Below are 13,524 nucleotides of genomic sequence, written 5' to 3' on the forward strand. Positions count from 1 at the left end.
TGATTTTGGGATTACGATACAGGAGGCTAATTTTTTCATCTTTTGAGCCACCCAGGCCCAAAACAAGCACTTGCTTATAGCCTGCTGAATTTATAACTCCATTGATTTCAACATAAATAAAAATTGGGCAGTGTCTATAATGGGTAGCCAATCTGCAACACCAATTTTATGCGTGAATGGCTAGTTAGAAAACTGACCCCATTATTTGGTTAGAGTAAAGGGAACTTTGTCCTGCATGTAAACTAGGATATCTCCCTAACATCAGTGTCCAATGCAGATCCTGATTTACTGATAAAAAACGTTTTATGCAGAGCCTTGTTTCCAGAACAACTTGCATTACTATCAATACAAGGATGCTCCCTGCTCCTCTTCCACCCATTCTTGCCAGACTCTGATTCCTTAAACCTTTGCTGCAACTCAACTTTCCACATGTCTCAATTCCCCCAGACTTCCAATATGCTTTTGGAACTCAGTTGATTTAGAAATGAAAGTCAACGATCTCCAAGCGCACTTCCCTTTTTGTTACTGGAAGTAACCATTTTTTGTAACTTACAACAACAAACATATGAATGAAACTTTGAATCTGTTTTGTGAGCAGGACTAAGGATATAGTCTACCATTTAATCAAATCACCAGAGGTAAAAATGCAATCATTTTCTAATTTATTACTTACAGGGATGAGGGGTTTAGTCTCCAGAAATTACAAACACAACATTGTCCATTCCGGGGCAGAATATGTCTGTATACATTGTCCAGGTACATTATATATACACACAAAGAAAAGGAAGACTAAATTTGATTGTTTCTGACTACATCTCAAATTTCATTGACATTCATTGAGTACCATGTACTAATGTCAGCATCCCCTGACTGCAATATATCTCACATAAAATGGAAGAGTATAAAATTATTGTGAAATCGACTCAGACAGGAGGGCTGCATTAATAGTACTATAGCCATATTGGTAAATAGGACTATAAACCAAAGCCTGCACTTCAGGATTATGCTATGTATAAACACCAGCTTTTATCCAAGAATAGAAACATAATCCATTCTTACTGTGTATATTCACAAGTTTTAAACAAAAATTTCCCTGTTTATAACAGAACTGGAAATTTACCTCCGGACACATCAATAATGAATGCGTATCAGAAAAAAAATTACATTTTCAGTTCAAAAAGTATCAATATAAAGGAAGCAAAAATGTTAAATATTATTCTGTATTTTTCAAACATTAGCAACTTTTTAAAAATCAATACTTCTATACTTAATAATTTACAGTGAAAACCTTAATCTTTTTCAGCAGCATGTGAAAGTAAAGGTTAATAATGCTTGTGTTTCCAGTCCAGGTTAGGCATCTGAATTGCATTGTTGGCAGTCTGACCATTTCTGTTTACGGAGATTGTTGAAGTAGAATGTGCTGATGAGGGAAGAGAGGCAGATTCGCTGTAGTGTATGTGTCACAGTGCACACTGTGCGCCCCACAGACATATACATTGGCGAACTTGCAATCCAGTCAGAAAATTATGTCCTGAGGTTTCTGGCAGCTAACTGGAGTGATTTTGATCTGTCGCACCATCCTTTATGTGAAAGAGCATGAGGTCCTAGTTGTACTGTACAAATTATTGAAAGCCTAGGTACTCATCAAGTCTGTGCAAAGCTTGCCAAGGGTTAAGGAGATATCATTCTGAAATGCAAACAGAAGAACAAATCAAATTAGGATGTTTTCATGTCAGAAGATCAGAGAATATGCAACACAGCCAACTTATATATAAACAAAAGCAAAACACTGCATATGCTGGAAATCTGAAATATAAACAAGATGTTAGAAATACTCAACATCTCAGGCAACATCTATGGAGAGATGAACATAGTTAACTTTTCAGAAGGTCAATAGTCTAACTGCTGCAAGACCTGCTAAGTATTTCCAGCATTTTCTGCTTTTATTGTTATATATAACCTAAGTTGTGCATGTCTTATATGATGCAAGCAGAAATACAAACAGAACAAAAAAGTGGAATTTTTTTAACCTTGCCTTTCAAGAGCCAGTATTATTAGCAAATTAATCTGACTCATTTATTTTTATAAGGCTTTGCAAACTACTTTACATTAAATACACAACTGCATTTTCATAGCCGAAAATAAGAAACAGGAGTAGACCATTCAATAAGATTGTGGCTGACCTGATTGTGTCCTCAATTCTACTTTTCTGCCCACCATGATTACGGTAGACACCTTTATAGATCAAAAATGTGTAACTCAGCCTTGTAATATTCAATGACCTACAATCCACTGCTCACCGGGGATAGAAAATTCCAAAGATGATTGACCCTCAGAAGAAATTCTTCCTCATCTCTATCTTGAATGGGAAACCCCTTATTTTCAAACTGTTCTCCAGAGTTCTAGAATTCCCCATGAGGAATTAGCAGCTATCCTGTCAAGCGGGGGATGGTGGCATAGTGGTAATGTCACTGTATTAATAATCCAGAGACCCAGGCTAATGAACCATGGTAGCTGGTGGAATTTAATTCGGTCCTTGAATATAGAAAGTTATTCTCAGTAATGGTGACCATGAAATTATCATTGATTGACATAAAAACCCATCTGGTTCACAAATGTCCTTTAGGGAAGGAAATCTGCCGTCCTTACCTGGTCTGGTCACCATGTGACCCCAGACACATATAGCGGTCGACTCTTAGCTGCCCTCTAAAGTGGCCTAGCGAGCCATTCAAGCTAACTGGCAAGAGAAATTAGGGGTGGGAAACAAATGCTGGTCTTGCCCACGTTCCGTGAAAGAATAAAGAAAAATAAAGTTTCCTCAGAATCTTATATGCTTCAGCAGGATCACCTCTCATCGTTCTTCTAAATGCCAGTGAGTATCAGGCTTTTCTCATGAAACAACTCCTTCATCTTGTCTGAACTGCAAGTATATCCCTCCTTAAAAAGGCTCATACCACACAATCAAACATATCGCATTGATTGTGGCATACAAGTCGACCCCATTTTTTGACATCTCAAATCATGCTTTTTCATATTCTCAGCATACAAGTCAAGTCCTATTTTCAGACATTCAATTCTATACTTTTATTAGTAGCTAGCTTAATTTTTCACACCAAAAATACATGTCTTACTTTAAGTCTGGCACGTGAGATCAAGTAGGCGAAACGGGCTGCACTGTGAGGAAGATAAGCAGGAGTCTTGCCCACACAAAACAGGCTGTGCATGGATTGGCAAGTAATGAACAGAAACAGGCCCTCCAGTAAAAGAATCAAGTACGACTCTGTTTTCAAACTAAAATTCAGAATATTTGCTACCATGTCAAATAACAACTACAGCGAGACAATTCAGAGTTAGTGCAAAGCTTGCGGGAGAATGGAAGGAGGAGGAATTTCCCTGATGATGCCCAAGACCAAATGTGCCATCATAACAGGGTCTAGTCACTGGCCTGGTCAAGAGATGCATGCACAGAAAGGACCTTCATTATCATTGGAATGGCTACATCACCAGAAATGCAATGTGTATACGTGCACTTTATATTTGTTCACCGGGTGTGGGCATCACTGGCTAGGCCAGCATTTATTGCCCATCCCGAGGTGGTGGTGAGTTGCCTTCTGGAACCGCTACAGTCCATTTTGTGTAGGTACACCCACTGTGCTTTTAGGGAGGGAGTTCCAGGACTTTCACCCAGCGAAAGTGAAGCAACAGCAATATATTTTCCAAGTCCCCATGTGTGGTGCTTGGACGGGAACTTAAAGATGGTGATGGCTCACTTAAGTCAAATCAAGCCCGGAGTCCAACAGAGGTTTCAGATCAACAGTTGGTTGTTCTGGACGCTTTATCTATTGATACAGTCTAGTGTTGCAGCAGAAGACCAAGATTACTCAGACTACCAAAGGATCTTATAGCCAAAATGACCAGTTTCCAGCAATTCATCAGACAGCGGCAAAAACACATGCATTCTTGAATACATATCAGCAACATGGATGAACCACCCATGAATTTTGATACTACCAGCAGCCAAACTGTGGAGTGGAAAGGTTAGTACGCAGTCTCAGTGAAAATGATAGGACATAAGACAAGATTCACGGTGGTACGAGCCTGCATGGGCAACAGAACTCAATTAAAATCCATGGTAATTTTCAAATGTAAAACCATGTTGAACATCCAAGTTCACAGCAGGAATATTTGTGCTCATCCATGACAATAGGTGGATGGATGAGGATGGAGTGAAGTTATGGATTGGATGATGTGTGGAATAGGTGTCCTGTACGGAAAGAATGCACCTTGTAAGTGTGGGGCTTGTTCAGATCAATGAGATCATGAGGTGTCTGCGAACAAATAATATCCACATTGCAGTTATACCAGGGATTCTAACATCCATAGTTCAACCTCTTCCAAGGATTATTTTCACACTAAATGGAATAGCTGGCTGTTTGATGGGAGGAAACATTTTAAAAAGCGTTAAAATGTGCGTGCTGCTCGCTTGATGTTTTTAATGTTATAATTTTCAATTATATGCCATTCGTCCAAGCGTCATCAAATTTTTCAATAAAAATGCACAATATCCAATCAATGGATGGGGAGACGGATTTGTTGTGGAAGAATGATTCTGAAAATGAAAGCACAACATCTAATCCAGAGCGAGGTCCTTATGATGATGCCATAGTGCCTCACAACTAATTTGATTACTTATTTGCGCAAATTCTGAAGTTAAATGAATTTGGCAGTTTTGTGGTTAAAAATATGTTTGCACAATTAATTCATTCAATATGCCACATTAATTTAATGAATTACCAGTGCTTTATTTTCACATTTCAAAATGGCAACCAGCCATACTGGCAGTTCACATTTCATACTTGGCATATATGTCGTAGTGTGTTCCCCCCGCCAGCCCCCCCCGCACTTTAACTGTTGACGAACAGCCCCCCCATCTAGGTATGCAAACATGTACAAAAAATGTAACACTTCATTCTAATGAAAGTTACGGAACCGCAGTCTGCAACCATAATGCCCGGGTCAGCACGAGGAAGTGGTGTTTAACTTTGATCTCTCATCCAGATTGAGTACGAAGGTATGAATAACCTCCATGGGAGTCAATTTTCTCAGGTATGTTCCACTCTGCTGCTGTTGCGTTGGAAAACATGCAGAAACAACATTACCCCGGGAGAGTCCGAGGAAATCTAGCCTCCTATTTTCATCCTACGTTGGAATACAAGAATCATGGGTTCCAGTAGGAATCATGGGTTCCCATAGAAATCAATGTTAAAACTGGAGTTTGGTTGTTCTGTCCAAAGTAACCCACGAGAAAGCTCAAATACTGTACTGTACAAGTACAGCAATATGACTTCATAACTAGATTAACTTTTGGAATAATACAAATCACCAAACATAACAGGAATACTATATACATTGAAATCAGCTAATACTAAAATACCCCATGACAGCACGGTGGCGTAGTGGTTAGCACAGCCGCCTCATGGCGCCGAGGTCCATGGTTCGATCCCGGCTCTGGGTCACTGTCCGTGTGGAGTTTGCACAGTCTCCCTGTGTTTGTGCAGGGCAGGTGGATTGGCCACGCTAAATTGCCCCTTAATTGGAAAAAATGAATTGGGTATTCTAAATTTACTTTAAAAAAAAACTGAAAAACCCAAACAAGCCTCGAGTAGCACAACTTGTGTACCACCCACAGCATTCCTGGAACTCAACTCAAATCTTTGCTCGTCTGTCCCTCTGTCCGCTCTTCTGTCCCTCTGTCCATTCTTCTGTCCCTCAGCCCCCTCTTTTTCCTCCCACTCTGACCCTTCTCTCCGCACCCCTCCATTCTCTTTCCCCTTTCCCGCTCTGTCTCTGCACCTCTCTTGCTCCTTTCCCAGTATTTCAGTCTCTCTTGTCCCACTCTTACTCTATCTCTCTCACTCCAGATCCTGGACTCCTTCCTGACAGTTTGCAGGAGCCGTGCCCCTGCTCCACAGGGTGTCAGAGAGAATTTGGGGAGGGGGGGGGGGGGCGTTCCCTCCCACCCTTGCCCCAGGTTATTACAGTTCACTACCTGATTGATGACTGGCAGTTTACCATCTCTGCCTGCATGCCTGGTCCTGGGCTGCAAACCTACTCCATCCCCACAGCATAGGCCTCTGGGACTGGCAGTAGCACCGGCTTCAGAACAAGGTGGTGGCTGAATGCAGGACAAGATGGGGGTAGAATGCAGATGACGGATAATTGAAAATGGCAACGTTGGTCAAAAAAGGCTGAAACCAACGACTTTAAAGCGCAATGACGTAAAGTGGGGCAACTTCTACTGAGGTTTTCTGCTATCCTTGCTTATCGCATATGTTTTTGGTCGTGGTCCCCTTCAAAGATTAATGTGGCAGAGTAATTAGCACTGCTGCCACACAGCGCTAGGCAGCCAGGTCAATTCCTGCTTTGGGGGGGGACTGTGTGGAGTCTGCACGTTCTCCCAGTATCTGCGTGGGTTTCCTTTCTCATGGAAGATTAGGTGGATTGGCCATGCTAAATTGCCTCTTAGTGTCCAAAGATGTGTAGGTTAGGTTAAGGGGTTATTGGGATAGGGCAGGGGAATGGGCTTGGCTGGAGCACTCTTTCAGAGGGTAGGTGCAGACTCAATGGGCTGATTGGCTTCCTTCTGCACTTCAATTATACTATGTAGACACAGGGGGTGATTAACATCGCCGTGGAACTTATTGCTTCAGCAATCGAACTAACAGGAAACTTAGATTTTGCGATTGGATAATGCATTGGATTCCAAAGTACGGCAAGCTGGACAAGACATATAATACATAACCTATTCCTCCACCCCAATCAAAGTGTCCGTTTAAATAAAAGATTTTCTGACGCTGATGCTCAGGAGGACATCTCTCCTGATGTGGATTACAGTGGACCTCTGGTCCTGTTTATTGGAGACTGAAGACAATTTAGAACTCATAGCGGAATCTGAAGTTGTGCCTAATGCCGGCGGACGACTTCAACTTCAGTCAAGCTAGACAGAGGTGAGATTGGAGTCGGTATTACTCGACTTGGGGGATCACCAGAAGTGGTGAAATGAGGCTCTTCCATAATCACGCGCACATGTTTTGGGGTTGCAAAAAATTGGGAAGATTCTGGGCAGGTGTATTCGCAGTCTCAGCCAGGGTAGTGGAGGAGGAAGTGGACCCAGACCCTTTGGTGGTGATGTTTGGGGTCTCAGAGAAGCCGGAGCTCATGGAGAGGAGGAAGGCTGATGTCTTGGCGAATTTTGCTGCAGTGGCGGTCGGCATCGCCACCGGGGGTAGCGGCTTGGTTGGGTGACCTGTACGACTTCCTGCGATTAGAGAAGATAAAGTATGAGTTATGAGGTTCTTCAGGTGGGTTTGAGCAAAAGCGGGGGATGTTTGTGACTGTGTTTGAGGGGCTGTTCTTCACAGGGGACGGGAGGTGAAAAAGGGGGAAATCTGTACAGACTGTATAGTTGATTGTTGGGAAGGATGTTTTCCCCGGGGTGTTTGTTCGCTGTAACCTGTTATGATACATGTTTGTAATAAAAATATATTTTAAAAAAAAATACGTCTCCACCAGGTGAGATCATTTGCCATTTGGACTGTGTATGAAATAGGTCCTGTTTGAGTAATCACAGCAGCAGGAACCCATTTAGCTTCAGTAGCATAATTATGAGCTAGATCCTCTTGTCCCGAACAGAAACTTTTTGGCTTTGAGCTTTGCGCTCTTCTCTCCACTTTGTCGTGTTGTTGATCTTGCACAACCTGTGGTGTTTTCACTGACTTCAGCAGATCAAAGCAAGTGCCCAGTTGTCATACCATTAGTAGGAACGCTAGAGTTGTTTTAGTCGTAACATGTGGCATGTTTCGGTATGTCAGCAGAAATGTGTCCAGAAGCTTTCAAATTGGGATGACCTTAAAGAGCTTCTCATGGTTTGAACAGACCACTCTGCTAATTCATTGGTGGATGGGGGGTATGGTGCTGAGGGGATGTGATGAATTCTGTAACAATGCAAAAAATTCTCAAACTCCTGGGAGACAAATTGAGGTCCATTGTCTGTCACAAGTTCTTCTGATAACCCATAATGACTGAACATTTCTCTTAGCCTTTGAATTTCACTCTCAGCAGTAATAGAGGAATCAAACTGCTGGCCATCTGGAATACACCCACAACCACCATCAATATTGCTACTTCAAATGAACAAACAAAATCGACATAGGCGGATTGAGTTTTCTGGCAAATCCCACGGATGGAAGAGTGCCAATTGAGGCATGTTTCTCACACTCCGACATGAAGAATAGATCTTGCCTTGGCTTCAATGTCTTGGTCCAGGTTGGGCCACCAAAAGTAACTTCTTGCGACCTCTTTTATGCAAACTATTCCAGCATCCTGAATGCAGTTGATCCAATATGGATTTCTCAATGATGGCGGAATAATAGCTTGCATGTCCCAAATCAAACATCCAGAAATGACTAGGAACTCAATCCTCATGGAAACATGATTAACATTGCAACTACCCTTAATTGCTTCAGCAATTGACCTATGAAAAAAAGGATTTTACGATCCCACAACACACTGGCTTCAAAGCACAGCAAGCCAGACATGGCGTACACTAATTTGACTGGCATCTTTTATGTATTGAGAGATTCAGCTCCACTTTCTACAACTGAATGCTCAACAATGAATGCTGTTAATTTTCCAGTATTGAGAAACCAGAAGTCATACATCCTTATCACTTTAAACTGTGGCAATAATGAATGCAAAGCGAAAACCTCAGCCACAGCTCAATTAGTCTGTTTCTGAATCCAAAGGTGTGGGTTCAAGTCTCATTCCAGGACTTGAACACAAAAAAATTTAAGGTTGACACTTCAGTGCAGTGCAGTACCGAAGGGAGTGTCAGAGATGCGATCTTTCCGGTGGGATACTGAATTGAGATTCTGTCTGCCCTCTCAGATGGACATAAACGGTCTCATGGTACTGTTTCAAAGAGCAGGGAAATTGCCTCCACTGTCTGGCCAGTATTTATCCCTCAATCAACATCACAAAAACATTATTTGGTCATTATAACATTGCGATTTGTAGAACCTTTTATGCACAAATTGATTGCTGTGTTCCCTATATTACAACAGTGACTATACTTCAAAAGTACTGAATTAGCTGTGAATGGCTCTAAGACTTCTAATGCACTTTTAAAAATGTTTTTGTTGGTTTTCACAATTTATATTAGACATTTCAGTTTGTACATTACAAGGATCACAATAAATATTTACATCTACCACCCCCCCCCCCCCCCCCCCCCCCCCCATGGCTGTGGACCCCATTTGGCCGATTTGTTTCAGTTGCTCTTCCCAGTATTGACCCTGGCATGTGTTACCCGGTGTATTTCTACTCCTGCTTTTCCATGCCCTGCAGCTATGCCCCTTACATCCCGCTTGTGCCCACCTCCCCTTTCCTTTATGATCTATAGCTCATCTGTGCCCCTCTCCCTTTCGCACCTCCACTCTACTGGTCGCTGGCTATGAACAGGTCTTGGAACAAGTTGTGAACAGCTTCCACGTCCTGTGGAAGCCCTCTTCCCACACACGAATGGGAAATTTTAGCTTCTCCGGTTGGAGGAATTCCGACAGGTCGGACAGCCAGTCTACAGCTTTGAATGGTGCTGCTAATTGCCAGCTGAGCAGGATTCTTCGGCGGGGGCGATTTGGGAGGCAAAGCACCTCTCCACATAAAGAGGTCTGGCTGCTCAGAGACCCTTAAAGACTGTGACTTTTGGGCATAGCTCCACCCTCACAACTGTGAACGTTGCCTCAAAAGTTGTCCAGAACCCAACAAGTCTGCGGCAGATCCAGAACATGTGGGTGTGGTTGGTTGGGCCTCCCTGGTACCGTTCGTCTTGTCCTCTACCTCCGGGAAGAACTTGGCCATTCAGGTTCTGGTTAGGTGTGCTCACACCATCTTTAGCTACATCAGGCTCAGCCCTGCACATGTGGAGGTGGAGTTTGCCTTGTGTAGTGCTTCAATCCAGAATCTCCCCCACCCCACATCTATGCCTAGTTCTTCCTCTCAATTTTTCCCTGGTCTCGTACACGGGGGAAGTGTACCTCTTCCAACAGTCTTCAGTACAGGTCCCCACAGTTCCCATTCACCAGGTCACTCAGGTTCAACAGTTCATCAACTAGCGGGTGTCCTGGCATCTGAGGTATGTTGTTGTTTCCTTACGGAGGAAGGTTTTGATCTGTATATATCTAATTTTGTTCCCTTAGGTAATTGTTACCTCTCAGTGAGTTAGTCTAGGGTCGCTAATCTGTCGTCTTTGTACATGTTGCTAACCGTCAGCGTCCCCTCGTCCTGTCTCCACCACATGGGTGTCCACTGTTACAGGCGTGAGCCTGTGGTTGTTACAGATGATGTCCATAGTGGACATTCCGGTTAGGCCAAAGTGTTGTCACTTTTGATACCACGTTCAGAGTGCGGCTACCACCACTGGGCTTCTTGAGTGTTTAGTCAGAGGGGCTGGGAGTGTGGGACGGCCTTATGCAGGAACTCTCCTCCATCCTCACCCATTCCGCTCTCAGTTCCTTCACCATGTTGAAGGTGGCCTTGGGGATGTAGATCGAGGGGGACCTGAACAAGAGGAGGAACCTGGGCAGTACATTCATTTTGATCGTCTGAACTCTCCCTGCCAGCCAGCGTGGGAGTGTGTCTCACCTCTGAAGGTCCTTTTTAATTTCCTCCACCAGACTTATTAGGTTTGATTTGTGGATCAGTTTCTAGTCGTGGGCGATTTGGTTCCCCAGGTAACGGAATTGGTATTGGACTTGTTTGAACGGTAGTCCCTCAGCTCTGTCCCTCTGCCTTATGGGTTCATATGGAAGATTTCACTCTTGCTCAGTTTGTAGCCAGAAAAGGTTCCAAAGTCATTTTAGAGCTTCATGATCCCTTCCATGCTGGTTGGTGCAGGGGTCCAGGCTATAGAGGAGCATAAGATTCGCATAGAGTGAGACTCGATGCTCTCTGCCCCCCACCTCTGGATACCTCTCTAGCCTTTCGCCGTTTTGAGAGTGATCGCCAGTGGCTTAGTTGCCAGGACTAACAGCAGCGGGTACAGCAGGCACTCCTGCCTCGCTGCAGCTGGAAGTATTTAGAACTGGTGGTGTTTGCCTGTATGTTCGTCATGGGAGCGCTGTGCAGTAGTTTCACCTAGGCAGTGAAACCAAACCATCTGGCCCTGTCTGTCGTGTTCCCCATCTGCATGATGTTGATACTCTCCATGACTTCCCCCACTTTTAGTGGTGCTTCAAAGCCCCATTTCCTGTCTTGCCCACACGACAGGCATGTCCAATCAGTCAAGGGACAGCTTCACCCCCAAGCCCTCGAAGACCTTTTCCGGCTCAGCTACCAGCCTGGCTTGTTGTCACTATTTCCCTAGCGGCTGCCTGCATCCTCAACTGGCGAGCCAGCAGGCAGCTGATTATGTCTCCATGCTCGTAAAAGGTCCCCATGTCTGGCAGAGTTGATGCACTGCTTTCTTCGTGGAGAGCAGATCAAAGTCCACTTGTAGCTTTTTCCTCTCCGCCAGTAGTTTGACAGCCGGGGTCACAGATTTCCCTACTTTAAAGAAGTCGACCTTTAGACCCCGTGTTACCTGGGTGTGTGAACCTCCGTGGGTCCACTGCCCCCATCTGTTCCAAGAACGTACTTAGATCTTTTGCCATGTTTGATTTTATCCCCCGATTTGGAGTACGATCTGTCTGTCCTATACACAGTTAAAGTCCCCCCCCCCGACCCATGATGAGTCGGTGTGTGTCTATGTCGGGTATTTCTGCCATGGTCTTTTTCATGAATTCCGCATCGTCCCAGTTGGGAATGTGCACATTTACAAGGACCACTTCCTGGACGCCACATAGCTCTCAGCCTATAGCACGAATGATACGTCTGTCCCACCCAGCTCTTTCTAACCCACAAGTCGATCCTTCTCCCTCAGGCGTCTCACTTGAAAGAATACTATAGCGGCCTTCATATTTTTCAGGTGGATGAAGATTTTGGATCTTTTCACTGGACCATCAAGTCCCCTGACGTTCCAGGCACCCCCCCCCCCCCCCCCCCCCCAGACATTCTCTCTCTCTCTCTCTTCCCCCTTCCCCCCCCCCCCCCCCCCCCCCCCCGTGGGCTTAACCTTGGAATTACCTTGTGGATGCGTCCCTGCACTCTGGGGTTTCCCTTTGTTAGGGAGCCGTCCAAAATGGTCACCAACTATGTGTATGCCATGTGGGTGAGCCCTTGCACTCTGGGGTTTCCCTTTGTTTGGGGACCCTCCAAAGTGGCTGCTTGCGGTGCTTCTGTGTTCTTTGATGCCATGTACAATCTGTCGTTGCCTGCCTGGAGCTCACCCCACCCGCCTTTGTCCCTCTGAACTGATCTCCCACTCCTTGCCCCTGCGGTGTTTACCCCCTCCCTTCGCACTTACCACCACGTGTGTAGTGTTCTCCCACCCATGTCGCCGTGCACCCTCTCCCCAACAGGGATGTGCCATGCCCCCACCCCTCGCTCGTACTTATGGGGTGCTAGCTTACCCGCCAGCGTGGTAGCCTTCCTCCTCAGGTCGATCTATAATCTTTCCCCCCCCCCCCCACCCTCGACTTCTGATCCTCGACTTTCCTTACCCCTTAGTGCCCCTTGCGTCGCCACCAACGTTGCCATTTCCGTCTCTAATGCGGCGATCCGGTCGTTCGAGGCCTACTCTAGCTTCCTGATTGTTGGGTCCTGAGTCTCCAGCTGCATTTCTGCCTTTTCCAGAGCCGCCTGCAGGGTAATCAGCGCCCTCTTTTCCGTCTTCATTGTCTCCTTGAGCTCCTGTGTAAGAAGCTCCTTCCATCCGAATGTCCTGGCGGTGGGGATCTTGTTCAAGTGTGGCCGGGACCTCGCCGCCCCGTGTGCTTGCCCTCTCCTCGTCCTTCTTTGCAGGCTTTTGTTGCCTTTGCCGTCTTTTGGACCCCTGGAATTGCTGCCGCTTGGCATGTGTTGTCCTAATGGTGTTGGCGGAGGGTGAGGGATGTTTTCTCCCAGTTTTAGCGGGTTAATAGAGGTTTAAAATGCCTAATTTCAAGTTTTCAGAAGGAGAGCCACCTTTCTTGCGTCTGCTTAGCACCTCCCCGTCACCGGAAGTACCCTGATGCTTGCAAAAGGCACTGTATATGTGCATGTCTATTTCTGTTTTACTCGGACTGCAACTTTAGATCTCTTCCAGAGCTGCAGTTTTTGGACCCATCAGAGTAATACTGGTCAAAAATAATGAGATCACCAGTGCACATGTGGGGCGTTTTATGAATTATTTTGCTCTTGGCTAGGTCTTTTGCTGTTTGACACTGGTTGTAAAGCTACTTCTCAAAGATAAAAGGTTTAAGGGTGTCAGAAAGCAGAGGCTAGAGGTAGCGATGAATATTCCTGCCCTTATTTCCACCGTGTTATTCTATTTCATTACACCTTTGTTATTGGGCTCATTTTATCAGCAGGCAATGGAACTAGAAGTGC

The 13,524-nt window shown here is 44.9% G+C and overlaps 1 protein-coding gene across 2 annotated transcripts in view; it reads right to left on the bottom strand.

The window, feature by feature from the left end:
- Positions 1–582: 582 nt before the first annotated feature.
- The window catches only part of irs1 (insulin receptor substrate 1), a 74,233-nt gene continuing 61,291 nt past the window's right edge, over positions 583–13,524 (bottom strand). For both annotated transcript variants that reach the window (XM_038815665.1, XM_038815666.1), the window contains one exon: positions 583–1,687. In XM_038815665.1, coding sequence (XP_038671593.1) covers positions 1,683–1,687 — 5 coding nt within the window. In that variant the 3' untranslated portion in view covers positions 583–1,682. The remainder of the gene's footprint in view (positions 1,688–13,524) is intronic.

Source organism: Scyliorhinus canicula, chromosome 13 (genome assembly GCF_902713615.1).
Source record: "Scyliorhinus canicula chromosome 13, sScyCan1.1, whole genome shotgun sequence".
In the NCBI taxonomy this organism is placed as follows: Eukaryota; Metazoa; Chordata; class Chondrichthyes; order Carcharhiniformes; family Scyliorhinidae; genus Scyliorhinus; species Scyliorhinus canicula.